General features: G+C 50.0%; 2 protein-coding genes across 2 annotated transcripts in view; both read right to left on the bottom strand.

The window, feature by feature from the left end:
• The window catches only part of PM20D1 (peptidase M20 domain containing 1), an 11,398-nt gene extending 8,046 nt beyond the window's left edge, over positions 1 to 3,352 (bottom strand). The window contains exons 1-3 of the mRNA XM_057387712.1: positions 3,131 to 3,352; positions 1,431 to 1,517; positions 649 to 881 (exon numbers count right to left, since the gene is read on the bottom strand). Coding sequence (XP_057243695.1) covers positions 649 to 881; positions 1,431 to 1,517; positions 3,131 to 3,326 — 516 coding nt within the window. The 5' untranslated portion in view covers positions 3,327 to 3,352. The remainder of the gene's footprint in view (positions 1 to 648; positions 882 to 1,430; positions 1,518 to 3,130) is intronic.
• Positions 3,353 to 4,300: 948 nt separating this feature from the next.
• Positions 4,301 to 14,059, bottom strand: part of LOC130586805 (solute carrier family 26 member 9-like) — a gene marked incomplete at its 5' end in the record, with an annotated part of 15,565 nt that continues 5,806 nt past the window's right edge. Inside the window, 9 exons of the mRNA XM_057387711.1 lie at positions 4,301 to 6,074; positions 7,345 to 7,422; positions 9,665 to 9,810; positions 10,168 to 10,222; positions 11,536 to 11,853; positions 12,370 to 12,486; positions 13,125 to 13,217; positions 13,295 to 13,364; positions 13,892 to 14,000. Coding sequence (XP_057243694.1) covers positions 6,027 to 6,074; positions 7,345 to 7,422; positions 9,665 to 9,810; positions 10,168 to 10,222; positions 11,536 to 11,853; positions 12,370 to 12,486; positions 13,125 to 13,217; positions 13,295 to 13,364; positions 13,892 to 14,000 — 1,034 coding nt within the window. The remainder of the gene's footprint in view (positions 6,075 to 7,344; positions 7,423 to 9,664; positions 9,811 to 10,167; positions 10,223 to 11,535; positions 11,854 to 12,369; positions 12,487 to 13,124; positions 13,218 to 13,294; positions 13,365 to 13,891; positions 14,001 to 14,059) is intronic.

Raw genomic sequence — 14,059 nt, 5'->3', positions numbered from 1 at the left:
CTTTTCCCAATGAGAAATCCCTCACAGATCAATCTTTTCTCAGTACAATCCTCTCAAATGTGTTTCGTACAACAGCTCTTTGTTCTGCCACAGGCTGGATAAAAGATGCAGGCTTATTTGTCTAGCCTAATATATAAACAGTGTTTAATTTGAAACCCAAGACTTTTCAAAGGGCAAATTTTGGCTTTGAATGCCTGTGTGACACCTGGGAAAAAGGAAAAGGTCTGTCCCTGGTGCATCTGACAGAGAATCATGGATGGTTTGGGTTGGAAGGGACCTTAAAGAAAATCCAGTGCCATGGGCAGGGATATTTTCCACTATTCCAGGGTGCTCCAAGCCCTGTCCAGCCTGGCCTTGGACACTTCTGGGGATCCAGGGGCAGCCACAGCTTCTCTGGGCACCCTGTGCCATAAAATTTGCCATTTAACCAAATACATCTGCATCTGAATATGCTCTCCTGATTCTCCTCWGTGCTTTAACTCTCTTCAGTAACAGCGGTCACTCCACCCCTGGGAAAAGTTGGGAGAAAACTGCAGGGCTTAGGAATTGATCTGTAACATCAAGAGGGACAACAGAGTGAATTTCAAGAGGATGGATGGCTTTTCCAGGCTGTGTCTTTTGGAGAAGGACGTTACCCAGCACACGTACAATGGCAGAGTTTTTGTTATCCAGCGTTCCTCGTCCATAGATGAAACCTTCGTGCTCTGCAGCTGAGAAAGGAGGGAAATCCCAGCCCTCGGGGGGAGCAGGCACCACATCCATGTGTGCCAGCAGCATATAGGGCAGCAGGGCAGGGGCAGAGCCCTGCACAGTAAAGAGGTGGCTGTAGTTCCCAACAATTTCATGTTGGATGAACTTGGAAGAAAATACAGCCGGGAAGACTGTTAAGAGAAAGAGTTAAAAACACATGTAAAAGAAAAAAATTAATGATAATATTCAAKTTTAGCATTATTCCATAGAGTTGTCACCTATGTAGCCTCGTGGGGGGAACTGTAAATAAGACTGACCACAACAGAGAACAGAAGTTCTCACACTTTTACCCATCCATCTCACTTGGTGTTTAAAACTCTCCTTAACAAACCCAGAATTCTTGCTCAGCAGTGCTGCATCTCTTTTGCAGGGAGCAATGATGGAACTGCCACAAAATTAGGTTGAAGCAGCAGCAGTCATCCTCTTTCATTTTTTTATGGTGTTTATCCATCTCTAAGATCAAAACCCATCATTACAAAAWGTCTTTTGAAGCTTTTTGGGGCCACTGATAACCCCAAAACACTGTTGCAGAGAGGGCATGTGGGTGACAATTCTGACAGGCCTTTCTTCAGGAACAATCTAAAACTGCTCCATTCTATTCAGCAATGATATATGCTCTCTTCAATTTTTATGAAAATGAAATTTTGCAGCAGAGATTGCCAGGAGTGAAAGTTCAATACCTTTCTGAATGTAAGTTCCAAACTCTGCCATGGCAGTTGTATTCAGATCCTCCGGAGATGTGGACACAGTTGGGATTTTAATGGCCCCTTCAAAGAAACACAAACCAGAAATTATTCAGCACCAAAATCAACAATGCTCCAATTACATTTCAAAAAAGGGGAAGGATATTTATGTTCCCTGAACATTTCCCAGGCTTTAAACATTATTTCACAGCACAGCCACAATGAAAAAAAAAGACTGATGTGCCTCAGCTGAGCTRTGCACATGCAGCCACCGGTGTTTCCTAACAGCCTGGCCAAGGTATCTCTCCAGATAATTTGGCTCCACTTCTCATCCCCAAGTGTTGAAAGATATCGTTCGAAATGCTACTGTCCAGGAGCAGCTGCAATTTGCTCGGGTGATCTGATTCCTCAGAGTCATAAACTCCTCTGGCAGCTGAGTTGGCAGTCCAAGGTTCTTTCTCAAGACCAAGGCAGGTTGTGTTGGTCTGATGGTTATTACACCTTCACACTGCTTTAGAGATTAACATAAATAAACAGACAGGGCTTTTGCTGGCCCTTTTAATCTGCTGTGTCATTGAAACAGGCTCTCCAACATCCAGTCCTTGTCCTGCAGATCATGGCAATAACTCAGTCCCAGCTGCTTTTCCAAAGAGCAGCTGCCAGGCGAGGTTATGGATTCTTTTGAGGTCGCGTGATTCAAGAATTAACACAAAAATCTATTGTCATCCTTCATTTTCCCATTAAAAGAAGTATGCAAACATGATTTGCTAGGCAATAAATCCTACAAACCAGCGAGGTATGAGGTTTACACACAGGGTTTTATCGCTTCGTGCCAGATTGTGGTTTCCTGCACAGAGCTAAACCCCTCCAATCWTCTACGTCAGACAGCACAAACATCCCAGGACTGGTCACAGAAGTGAGCAAGAAAGAGAAAAAAATCCTGACAGACACTTATCCAGTGGACAAAGGGATGTCTGGAAATGCTGTCACGGGAGTCTGGCAAAATTCTGGGTGYACGAGCAGGAAATGGTGGAGAAAATCAACACAGGGCAAGAGTTGGCTCAGGAGAGCCACAGGATCAGAGGCTGGAAAATCCCTCCAGGATGGAGTCCAAGCAGGGCTTGATTCCCACTTTGTCACCAGCCCAGAGCACTCAGTGCCACGTCCAGGTGACCCCTCCAGGGATGGGGACCCCAAATCTCCCTGGGCAGCCCCTTCCCAGGCCTGGCCGCCCTTTCCATGAGGAAATTCCCGCTGATGTCCACCCTGAGCCTCCCCTGGCCCAGCCTGAGGCCGTTCCCTCTCCTCCTGTCCCTGTTCCTGGGATCAGATCCCAAATCCCCCCCGGCTGCCCCCTCCTGTCAGGGAGTTGTGCAGAGCCASAARKTCCCCYCTGATCCCCCTTTKYTCCAGGCTGAGCCCCTTCCCAGCTCYCTCAGGATTCCCCAAACCCTTCCCCATCTCCCCTCCCTCCCCCGGACACGCTCCAATCCTTCCTGAACTGGACACSGCGSTSRAGGTGTGGCCTCAGCAATGCCCAGCACAGATTTTCAGTCACTTCCTCAGTCCTGCCGGGWGCCAACACCCGGTTCCTCCCAGGGAAAGCACCCGGGGAGCGGCCTCCTCCACACCCGTCCCCCCTGAGGAGGGGCCTGCCCGGGGGCGAGGGGGGCTCACACCGCGGGCCCCCCCCTCACCTCGCAGCGCCTCCTTCAGCTCCCGCCGCTCGCCGGCGCTGAGGGCGGCGGTGCCKGCGCTCCGTGCCCAGAGCCGCGGGACTCCGGCCGGGGCTCGCAGGACGAAGGCGCGGAGCAGGACGGCGGCGGCCAAAGCCAGCACAACCGAGCCCAGCGCCAGCAGCGCCGCCACCACCGCCCGCCGCCCGCCCGCCATCACTGAGCCAGACACGCGCCGCCGTGACGGACGTGCCCCGGAGCCAATCATCGCTCGCCTCGTCTGGATAGTGACCAATGGGATTGGGGCAGAGGCGGGTTGAGCCCGCCCCCTTTCGCGGGTGCTGCTGGGAGTTGTAGTTCGCAGCTGATATGGCGGCAGGCCGTGGTGCTATAAATTACAGCTGCGGGAGTTTTGGAATGGTTTAGGGTGGAAAGGATCTTAAATCTCATCCTGTCTCAATCCCTGACACAGCAGGGACACTTTTCATTAACCGCGGCTGCTCCAAGCCCAGTCCAACCTGGCACTGAACACTTCAAAGGATGGGGCAGCCACAGGTTCTCTGTGCCAGGGCTTTGCCACCCTCACAGGRAAGAATTTCTTCACAGTATCTTAGGGTGCTGCTCCCAAAAGGATGGGGATAAAAGGAGTTCCTGCTGGGAATAACAACTCCCAAGCTCACTGGGGCTGCAAGTAAAACAGAAGGATGCCAGGACTGTTCCAAGTGACAGCCTGGGAAATCTCTTGTGTTGTGCCAGCCTCACTCCTGATAAACTTTAAATCCACCTGCTTTTCAAAAGTGTCACTTCGTTCCTCAATTCCACCAATTAGCACGATGGAACAGCTCTTATTCCCTTCTTTACAACTGTTCTGACCTGAATGTGAAGATTTATCCCATTTTCCATGGCACAAACTCTCCCAGAATGCCAAATCCCAAGTGGGAACAGCCATGGAAACCCTGCCCTCGAGTCAGAAGAAGACAATGATTGTTCACACATTCTTTATTATCAAAAAAAAAGAACGAAACCAACATTAAATTAAATAAATTACAAACATTTCAGAGCTGGTTATACATCATGCATTTACCAAGTCAGGCTTCMGAGCCATTACACATCAACCTCACTGACTTAAGAGCAAAAAAGTGAATATTTTCCTGGAAGTTAAAATATTTCCAGTGTGACTGGAAAACCAGTGTGACTTTGAGCTTCCCTGATTCTCTGCCCAGGCACTTGGGAATGAAGACTTTGGCCACGTTKTGCCTCCAGCAGTGCTGTTTGCCTGCTGATGTTGCATTTATTGCAGACCCAGAATTTGGCTACAGAAATTGGGTTTTCTTCTGCCTGGGTCATGATTTGCAGAAGATCCACTGCTGCTGTTCTGTTTTTATTTTATTTTATTTTTTTTTACATCTCATTCCATTTTTTTGTAGGAAGTTCAGGAAATTCGATCTGTTTTATGCCTGATTCCTGCRTTTGGCCTGTCAGACCCCAACTGGGAAGGAGGGAAATCAAGCTCCTGTAACAAATCCTGAACTGAGAATTAGAATTTCCCTCTTTTACCATGATGTCACCTCAGAGACCCAGAAATATTGATCAGAACAGTTTCTTGTTGCTCTGCCCCGATTTTTTTGTTGCCTTTCTTTTATTTCAAATTAGCAAATGAAAGGAGCACTCAGGCAGAACGAAAGACCAAGAGGAATCACTCTCAAAAGTAATTTAAGAGACTTGATATCTCGATTTTTTTCCTTGAAAAACAAGCTATACATGGAGATTTCTGGARCAACCACTGCTGTCTGAGATGAAAATAAGTAATTACCATCAGCTAGCGGGGTTTTCTACCCTCCTTTGGTTTTATTGCTCTCTCCTGCACCACATAATCAGAAACTGAGGTAGAGAAATGGTGACTTCATTATTGAGATGTTCCATAAAACCAAACTGGCAGGGTCCTGCTGTTGTTTCCTTCTGGTTTCTGGTTCAGGAAGCTGCATTTTCCTTAAAAATGGGACATCTGGGAGSTGTAGGAAAGCCTCACATTCTCTTCCCAGGAAGCCTTCAGCACTCAGCTCAATAATATCTGTGTACTTTAAAACTGGACATTAAATCTTGCTTATATTTTTAACATTCTTGAGTAATAAAATAGAAATAGCATTTTAAAATATAATCCACTTCTGTTTCAACCCAGTTGAGTACATGAAAGTGGATTATATTTTAATATAATATCAAATTTATTTAATATTTAGGGCAGGCAGGACAATGTATATTGAACAAGAAATTCTTATTTCTGATTAAAACCTGTCCTGYTATTAAGAAAAAAAAAATTATTTCAGAATTTAGCCCTGCAAAGAGAATACCGAGGTTTTTGGGGTGTCAGAAATACAGCAGTGGCTCGAGGCAGAGGTTTTTTGGGATGCTGGGACATGGAGGAGAGGCCACAGGAGGGGCAGAGGCTGCAGGGAAATTCGGGGGCTGCAGCCCCGGGGTCAGTGCACATCGGGAACAGCAGAGCCAGAGCTGCTGCTGCTCGGGAACCCAAGCCCTGAGAGGCTCTGGGAGTTTCTATTTCATGGGGGAAAAAGGGAAAGGGAAGGAGCAGGGAAGGAGCAGGATGCCTGAATTACACAATTCCAGCGCGGGCAGAAGGATTGTGAGGGATCGAGAGCCGGCTGAACATCCCCCTGAACAACTCCAACAATCCATGGGATGGCATCTCCTGGGCACCTGCATCCGCTGCCAGGGCCCAGTGCCACGGGCAGGGCAGGGAGGAGGAGGAGGAGGGAGGATCTGTCCGTTCTGGAGGGCGATGGCCGCTTGGCAAAGCCACTGTGTCCCCAGGCAGAGGCACAGCTGTCCCCAAGGGTGGCGAGGGACGAGGGATGAGGCTCTTCTGCAGGGTTTGCCCTCGTGCTGCTGCTCGCCGAGCTCACAGAGCTGTCTGCGTCTCTGAGTGGAACATGCTGCCAAACATCTCCTAAAGGGTGCAGGAGAGGGGCAGGGTAAGGGCTGGTGGCATGGTGTGACATGGAAAACCATGCCAAGAGCGCCACTGGCACAGCTCGGTGTCATTGTCACATGGAAAAACCCACCAAGGGCACCACTGGCACAGATTGGTGTCATTGTCACATGGAAAACCCTCCAGGAGCTCCATCCCTTCCCCACTGGCACAGCTTGGTGTCATTGTCACATGGAAAAAACCATCAAGGGCACCACGGGCACAGCTCAGTGTCATTGTCACATGGAGAAACATCTCAGGAGCTCCACTGGCACAGCTCGGTGTCATTGTCACATGGAAGAACCCACCAAGAGCACCATTGGCACAGTTTGGTGTCATTGTCACATGGAAAAACCCGCCAAGAGCTCCACTGGCACAGCTCAGTGTCATTGTCACATGGAGAAACACCCCAGGAGCTCCACTGGCACAGCTCGATGTCACTGTCACACCCCAGCAGCTCCATCCCATCCCCACTGTCACAAGCCCGGTGTCACTGTCACATCCCAGCAGCCCCAGCCCTTTTCCAATGGCACAGCTCGGTGACTGTCACACCCCAGGAGCTCCATCCCAACCCCATTGGCACAGCTCAGTGTCATTGTCACACAGAGACACCCTCCAGGAGCTCCACTGGCCCAGCCCAGTGTCACTGTCACACCCCAGGAGCTCCATCCCTTTTCTCCTGTCACAGCCCGGTGTCACTGTCACACCCCAGCAGCCCCAGCCCTTCTCCACACAGGAAAGCTGGCATTTGGAGGCTGCTCTGCTCCCATGGGGGAGGTCAGCCTCAGAGGGGATCTCTTCCCAGGCCCCAAATGTGGGTGAAAATCACAAAAAAACCAAAATCTGCACTGAAAATCTCCACTGAAGACACTTCTTTTGGGACTGAACCAAAATCTGCACTGAAAATCTGCACTGAAAATCTCCACTGATGACTTTTCTTTTGGGACAGAACCAAACCTGGCTCTCCAAGTTCGCCCCAGGGTGTAAAAATCCCAGGTGTGATTGAACCTGAGTTGTTTGACCCAAAATGGATGAAAAAATTCCTCTGTGGGGAGGAAAAAATACCTCTGTGGGGTAACCTACCTTCTCCTCCACTGCTCCTCAGCGCAGGGATTTAAAATGACATTTGCAATGAACTTTCCGTTATTTGCAGTGGCACAGGGGATTTCCCCTCTAATCAATCCTGATTAAAATTCCTGATTTCTGCCCCGTAGCCACGGCTGAAGTGACCCCTGGCACTCCAACTCACCTCCTCCAGGTTCTTGTACTCTGCACTGCTCTCATCCAYGGACTCGTCGTAGATGGAGAGCTCAGTCTGGTTTGGCCTCTGTGCAGGGAAGAATTGATTCCACAAATGAGCAGAGTGCAGGGCAAAAGGAACAAAAACAATGACTAAAGCAGGAAAGGTCCCACATGGCCCGAGGGAAGTGCCTGGGGAAAGGGGCACTGAAGGAATTGTGTTTATCTCCTGGTGTTCACCTCTCCTCGGGTTTGATAGGAGATAGCTTAACTCATTCTGGGGTGATAACTGGCCACTGGTCCAGCTCCAAAGTGCCACACCATAAACCAGCCCTGTCTGGGGACAGAGCCTGCCTGACTCTGCCACCAGTGTGGGCCATGTTCCTGCACCAGAATTCCTCCTGTTCTCTGATGCTGAGCCATGATCATGGGCCATTCCTGCTCCAGAATTCCTCCTGTTCTCTGTGACACTGCCACCAGCATGGGCCATGTTCCTGGCTCAGAATTCTCCTGTTCTCCTCTGATTCTGTGCCGCAATCATGGGCCATTTCTGCCTCAAAATTTCTCCTGTTCTCCTCTAACTCTGCCACAATTATGGGCCATTCCTGCTCCAAAATTCCTCCTATGCTCTGACTTTGTGACATAATCATGGGACATTCCTACCCCAGAATTCCTCCTGTTCTTCTCTGATTCTGTGCCACAATCATGGGACATTCCTACCCCAGAATTCCTCCTGTTCTTCTCTGATTCTGTGCCACAATCATGGGACGTTCCTACCCCAGAATTCCTCCTTTCTCCTCTGACTCTGTGCCACAATTATGGACCATTCCTGCTCCAGAATTTCTCCTGTTCTTCTCCACTCTGTGCCACAATCATGGGTCATTCCTGCCTCTAAATTCCTCCCCTCTAACTCTGTGCCACAATCATGGGCCATTCCTGCTCAGAATTCCTCCTGTTCTCTGTGACACTGCCACCAGCATGGGCCATGTTCCTACCTCAGAATTCCTCCTGTTCTCCTCTGATGCTGAGCCATGACCATGGGCCATTCCTGCTCAGAATTCCTCCTGTTTTCCTCTAACTCTGCCACAGTTATGGGCCATTCTTGCTCAAAATTCCTCCTGTTCTTCTCTACTCTGTGCCACAATCATAGGTCATTCCTGCTCCAGAATTCCTCCTGTTTTCCTCTAACTCTTCCACAATTATGGGCCATTCCTGCTCCAAAATTCCTCCTTTCTCCTCTAACTCTCTGCCACAATTATAGGGCATTCCTGCTCAGAATTCCTCCTGTTCTCCGACTTTGTGCCACAATCATGGGCCATTCCTGCTCCAGAATTCCTCCTTTCTCCTCTGACTCTGTGCCACAATCATGGGCCATTCCTACCCCTGAATTCCTTCTGTTCTCCTCTAACTCTGCCACAATCATGGGCCATTCCTGCTCAGAATTCCTCCTTTCTCCTCTAATTCTCTGCCACAATTATGGGCCATGTTCCTGCACCAGAATTCCTCCTGTTCTCCTCTAACTCTCTGCCACAATAATGGGCCATTCCTGCTCCAGAATTCCTCCTGTTCTTCTCTGATTCTGTGCCACAATCATGGGCCATTCCTTCTCCAGAATTCCTCCTTTCTCCTCTTACTCTGTGCCACAATTATGGGCCATTCCTGCTCAGAATTCCTCCTTTCTCCTCTAACTCTCTGCCACAATTATGGGCCATTCCTGCCTCAAAATACCTCCTGTTCTCCTCTAACTGTGTGCCACAATCATGGGCCATTTCTGCCCCTGAATTCCTCCTGTTCTCCTCTGATTCTGTGCTGCAATCATGGGCCATTCCTGCTCCAGAATTCCTCCTGTTCTCTGACTTTGTGCCACAATCATGGTCCATTCCTGCCCCGGAATTTCTCCTCTTTCCCTCCCACCAAGGGAGCTGTTTGTGGATGCTGGGACTATGGATGCTGGGACTATTCCAGGCACATTTCTAACAGCCAAATTTCCACTTTTGCCTGTTCCAACCAGCACTAAATTGAGGGCAGAGAGCTGGAGCAGCTCTTCTGGCTCCTCCAAGCTGGGACAACACTCATCTCTCAGCTGAGGGTTTGGATAAAACATTGACATTTCTGAATTCCCATGGAAATCCATTCCATCAGAGGTGCCCAGCCTGTACATGACAACTGGAAAATTAAATATTTTGCTGGATTTAGACCTTAAATCCTGGTTATCTCAGGTGGTAATGAGGTGCAATACCCATTTGTTTTTCTTCCATCACGCTGACACAGCCTGGAAACCAAAACAGGAGAATCCTGCGGGTTGGGGGAAGGCTGGGGAGCAAATTTACCTCTTCCAAAATGGGCGGGTGGGCGACTTGTCTGACGTTGGCCTGTGCAAACAGAACGGCGTCGTGGATGCTCAGGAAGATGTGACCTCGCTCCAGGCCTCCTTCCTCAAAAACTCCTCCCGTGCTGATATCATCGTACACCTGGGCTGGGGAAAGGAGAGGCAGCTGAATGGGGAGGAAAGATGAGGAGAAGATTTGTGTGTGGCTGGCAGGATCCTCTGAGCCAAGGCAAGGCTGGGGAGGAGCAGATTTGTGGCAGAAATGAGCGTGGAAATGCTCCAGCCCTGTCACTTCCCCCAAAAAAGCGCTGATTTCACACTCAAAGAACAATTATTCTCTTTCCTTTCTCTATTTTCTCCTTTGGCCTGGTCCAACAAAGGACTGACATCTCGCAGCTTGTAGAAAGAATAGAAAAGATTGTCAGCACAGAAATGGGGAATTCTGTTTGTCAGCACAGAAATGGGGGAAGATCACACAGAAATGAGTTTTTTGTGGGTTCTTACCATGCACGTTTGCCAGGAACACGTTGATCCCAATCTTCTGGTAACTGGAACACAGCTGGAAGGGATGACATGGGAGAGAGAGGATTAAAAACCCTGCTGCCCTTCTCCCAGGGCTGGGGATGAAGGAGGAGATTGGGGATGGTGAAGGAGGAAATTGGGGATGGTGAAGGAGGAGGAAATGGGGGTGGTGAAGGAGGAAATTTGGGATGGTGAAGGAGGAAATTTGGGATGGTGAAAAAGGAAATTTGAGATGATGAAGGAGGAAATTTGGGATGGCGAAGGAGGAAATGGGGATGGTGAAGGAGGAGGAAATGGGGGTGGTGAAGGATGAAATGGGGGTGGAGAAGGGGGAAATTTGGGGATGGTGAAGAAGGAAACTGGGGATGGCGAAGGAGGAGGAAATTGGGGATGGCAAAGGAGGAAATTGGGGATGGTGAAGGATGAAATGGGGGTGGTAAAGGATGAAATGGGGGTGGTGAAGGAGGAGGAAATTGGGGATGGTGAAGGAGGAAATTGGGGATGGTGAAGGAGGAAATGGGGGATGGTGAAGGAGGAGGAAATTGGGGATGGTGAAGGAGGAAATTTGGGATGGTGAAGGAAGAAATTTGGGGATGGTGAAGGAGGAAATTTGGGATGGCGAAGGAGGAAATTGGGGATGGCAAAGGAGGAAATTGGGGATGGCAAAGGAGGAAATTGGGGATGGTGAAAGAGGAAATTTGGGATGGTGAAAGAGGAGGAAATGGGGGTGGTGAAGGAGGAAATTTGGGATGGTGAAGGAGGAAATTGGGTATGGCAAAGGAGGAAATTGGGGATGGTGAAGGAGGAGGAAATGGGGGTGGTGAAGGAGGAAATTTGGGATGGTGAAGGAGGAAATTTGGGATGGCAAAGGAGGAAATTGGGGATGGTGAAGGAGGAGGAAATTGGGGATGGTGAAAGAGGAAATTTGGGATGGTGAAGGAGGAGGAAATGGGGGTGGTGAAGGAGGAAATTTGGGATGGTGAAGGAGGAATTTTGGGATGGTGAAGGAGGAAATTTGGGATGGTGAAGGATGAAATGGGTGTGGTAAAGGATGAAATGGGGGTGGTGAAGGGGGAAGTTCGGGGACGGCAAAGAAGGAAACTGGGGATGGTGAAGGAGGAGGAAATGGGGATGGTGAAGGAGGAAATGGGGGATTGAAGGGGGAAATTTGGGGGTGGTGAAGGAGGAAATTGGGGATGGTGAAGGAGGAAATGGGGCATGGCCAAGGAGGACACCGGGGATGCTGCAGGAGAAAGGCCACCCAAACCTTCTCCTGAGGCACATAAACACCTTGATGTGAGACAACAGCAGGTGCCCATTGCCTGTCTGTGTTTGCAGCACAGAACTGACCTTGCTCAGCGCTTTGGTGCCCATCAGGTCCACAAAACACACCCCACTCATGTCCAGGACGATGGTGTGGAAGCTGACGTAGGGCGGTGCCGTCAGCACGGGGTCAGCCTCAGCCGCGGGCAGGACGCTGAGGGTGCTGCCCTGCAGGGTGGTGGCACTGCCCAGCTCCCCGGGGCTCTGTGCCAGCCCAGCCCCACGGGCAGGAGGGCGGAAGGTGATGTAGGACACGCTGGCACCGTTGGCCGTGGTCTGGTTGTTGTTGGTGTCTGTTGAAGCGGCGCTCTCAAAGTCCTTCTGGAGCTCTTGCAGTGACAAAGTCTGCAGAGAAGCAGGGTAGGGCACAAAGTGAGGTCCTGGCAGCTGAGAGCGCCTCTGCCCACTGATAGACCAAATTAAAACCCTTCCTAACTCCAGCCTGGCTSTCCCCTGGGGCTGCACTTAATCAGGATTATTTTCATGATTCATTYGTTTCAAAAGTGCAAAGCAGATGGAGCTGGGGTGGCTGAGAAATGAACGGGCTTTGGGAGGGCACCCTGGGGCTGAACTGCTGACAAATCCCCAGAGAAAGGGGCAAAGTTGCCCCAAAGTTTCTGCAGATTGTTCAGCCTGTTCCCATTGCAGCCACCTCCCAGCCMTTCCCACTCCTGCACCTCAAGGGTTTGGGAAGAATGGTGATGTAAATGGGGAGAAAAAGAGGTGAGAGGTGGAAAATGTGGCCAGGAAAACAGTGCAGAAACCYCATGGGAGCAGAAATCATGAGGAGCTGTTTGATGGGGCCTTGGGGTCGTGTTCATGGGCATGGGAACTTTGTTGGGAGCTCAGGAACTGAGTTACCTTGTTCTCACTCAGCAGGAATTTCGGGAGCTTTGCTGGTGGTTGTGCCATGCCCTTCGCCTGCCGTTTCACGTATTTCCTCCTGGCCAAGTACACTTTGCCAGGATCCACCCCTGTCTGTGAAAARGAGAGATTTTTCTTTAAAAACTCTGCTCCAAGATTCAGGAGCTGATGTTTCTTTCCTGACATTCCCCTGTCTGCGGAAAAGAGATTTTTCTTTAAAAAGTCTGTTTCAAGATTTGGGAGCTGATGTTTCTTTTCTGACATTTCCCTGCCTGTGGAAAAGAGATTTTTCTTTAAAAACTCTGTTTCAGGATTTGGGAGCTGATGTTTCTTTCCTGACATTCCCCTGTCTGTGGAAAAGAGATTTTTTTTTTCTCTAAAAACTCTGTTTCAGGATTCGGGAGCTGTTGGTTCTTTTTCCAGCCTGTGGCACCAGCTGTGCATCAGGGTGACATGATCCTGGTGGCWACCAAACATCTCCTGGMGCTCAGGCTGCCAGGAGWCTTGAAATAGCTCAGGATGAGCCTSTTYTGGCAGAGCTTGGATGAAAAACCTGCCAGGATTCAGGAACGACCTCTAAAATGAGCTCTGAAACAGCCCCAAAGATCAGGGAGAGGAGAATTGAAGAGTACAGGATGGATGTGATCGTTCATGACCATCCATGGCTTAATTACCTCTATTTAGCACCCCAGGAGAGATCAGGGGTGGTTTGGGATTGGCTTTATGCAGAAATTCATTAAGGAATTGCTCACCTTGGCTATAATTTTCTCCCGGAATATCTCCGAGTTGGCGAAATACAGCGGCGAGCAGTAGGTGACGATTTTAACGCCGTTCACTTCGTGGACCTGCACCGGAGACAAGAGCTCAGAGCGAGCCTGGGAAGARCAACATTTTCTCTGGGGATACTCTGTCCTAAACTCACCTTGTTGTAGGTTTTGGGGTTCTTGTAGATGTCGGTGGAAGTCACCTGGCCCAGGGCGGAGCCGTTGCGGCTGCAGAAAAAAGAAGTCAGTATTAGGAAAAGAAAATCGCTTCTGTTTCACATCCCATCCCAGGGTTTGAAATTTGTGAAATTGTGAATTGTGAAAACCCATTTTGATGCCATTTACGGCATCAGAAGATCGGCAGTTTGGGATGCCAGGCTGGGAAATATTAATGAAGGGTTTTGATGATTAAAAATGGTGTAGAAACATCATGCCGAGGCCGCGCGTGCGGACAGGGTTGGATCATTTTCCGAGCAGGGAGTGATGGTGGGAACTACGAGGGGTAAAACAAATTCCTCGAGGCTTCCCCTGCCCCGGGACGCTCACGGGAGCGGGAATGTAGGTGGGAAATCGCAAAACCGGCGCCTGTCATTCCTGTTTGCGCATTCCGGGCGGGACACCTGCGCTGCCCGCGGCTCCTGCCGCGCGTTCCGCGAGCCAGAGGTCACCAGCAAAAAAAAAAATCAGCCATCTCCTCCTCCTCCTCCTCCTCCTGCTGCCCCCGGGGAGATTTCCCCCGTGGGTTTGGTACTTACAATTGGGTATGGAAAACCACCACCAGCACGGAGAATCCCACGCCCACCGCCACGCCGTAGGGAAGGCTCAGGAAGAAGGCGGAGAGGAAGCTCACGAGCCAGACGAGCTGTGGAGGAAGAGGAGGAGGAGGGTGGGTTGGTGTGGTGGGTTGGGGGCTGGAGGATGTG

This window comes from Malurus melanocephalus, unplaced genomic scaffold (genome assembly GCF_030028575.1).
Source record: "Malurus melanocephalus ecotype Western Australia unplaced genomic scaffold, MMel_1.1 scaffold_1321, whole genome shotgun sequence".
Lineage (NCBI taxonomy): Eukaryota > Metazoa > Chordata > Aves > Passeriformes > Maluridae > Malurus > Malurus melanocephalus.
The sequence above is the reverse complement of the archived record's forward strand: the minus strand, read 5'-3'. Positions and strand labels throughout refer to the sequence as shown.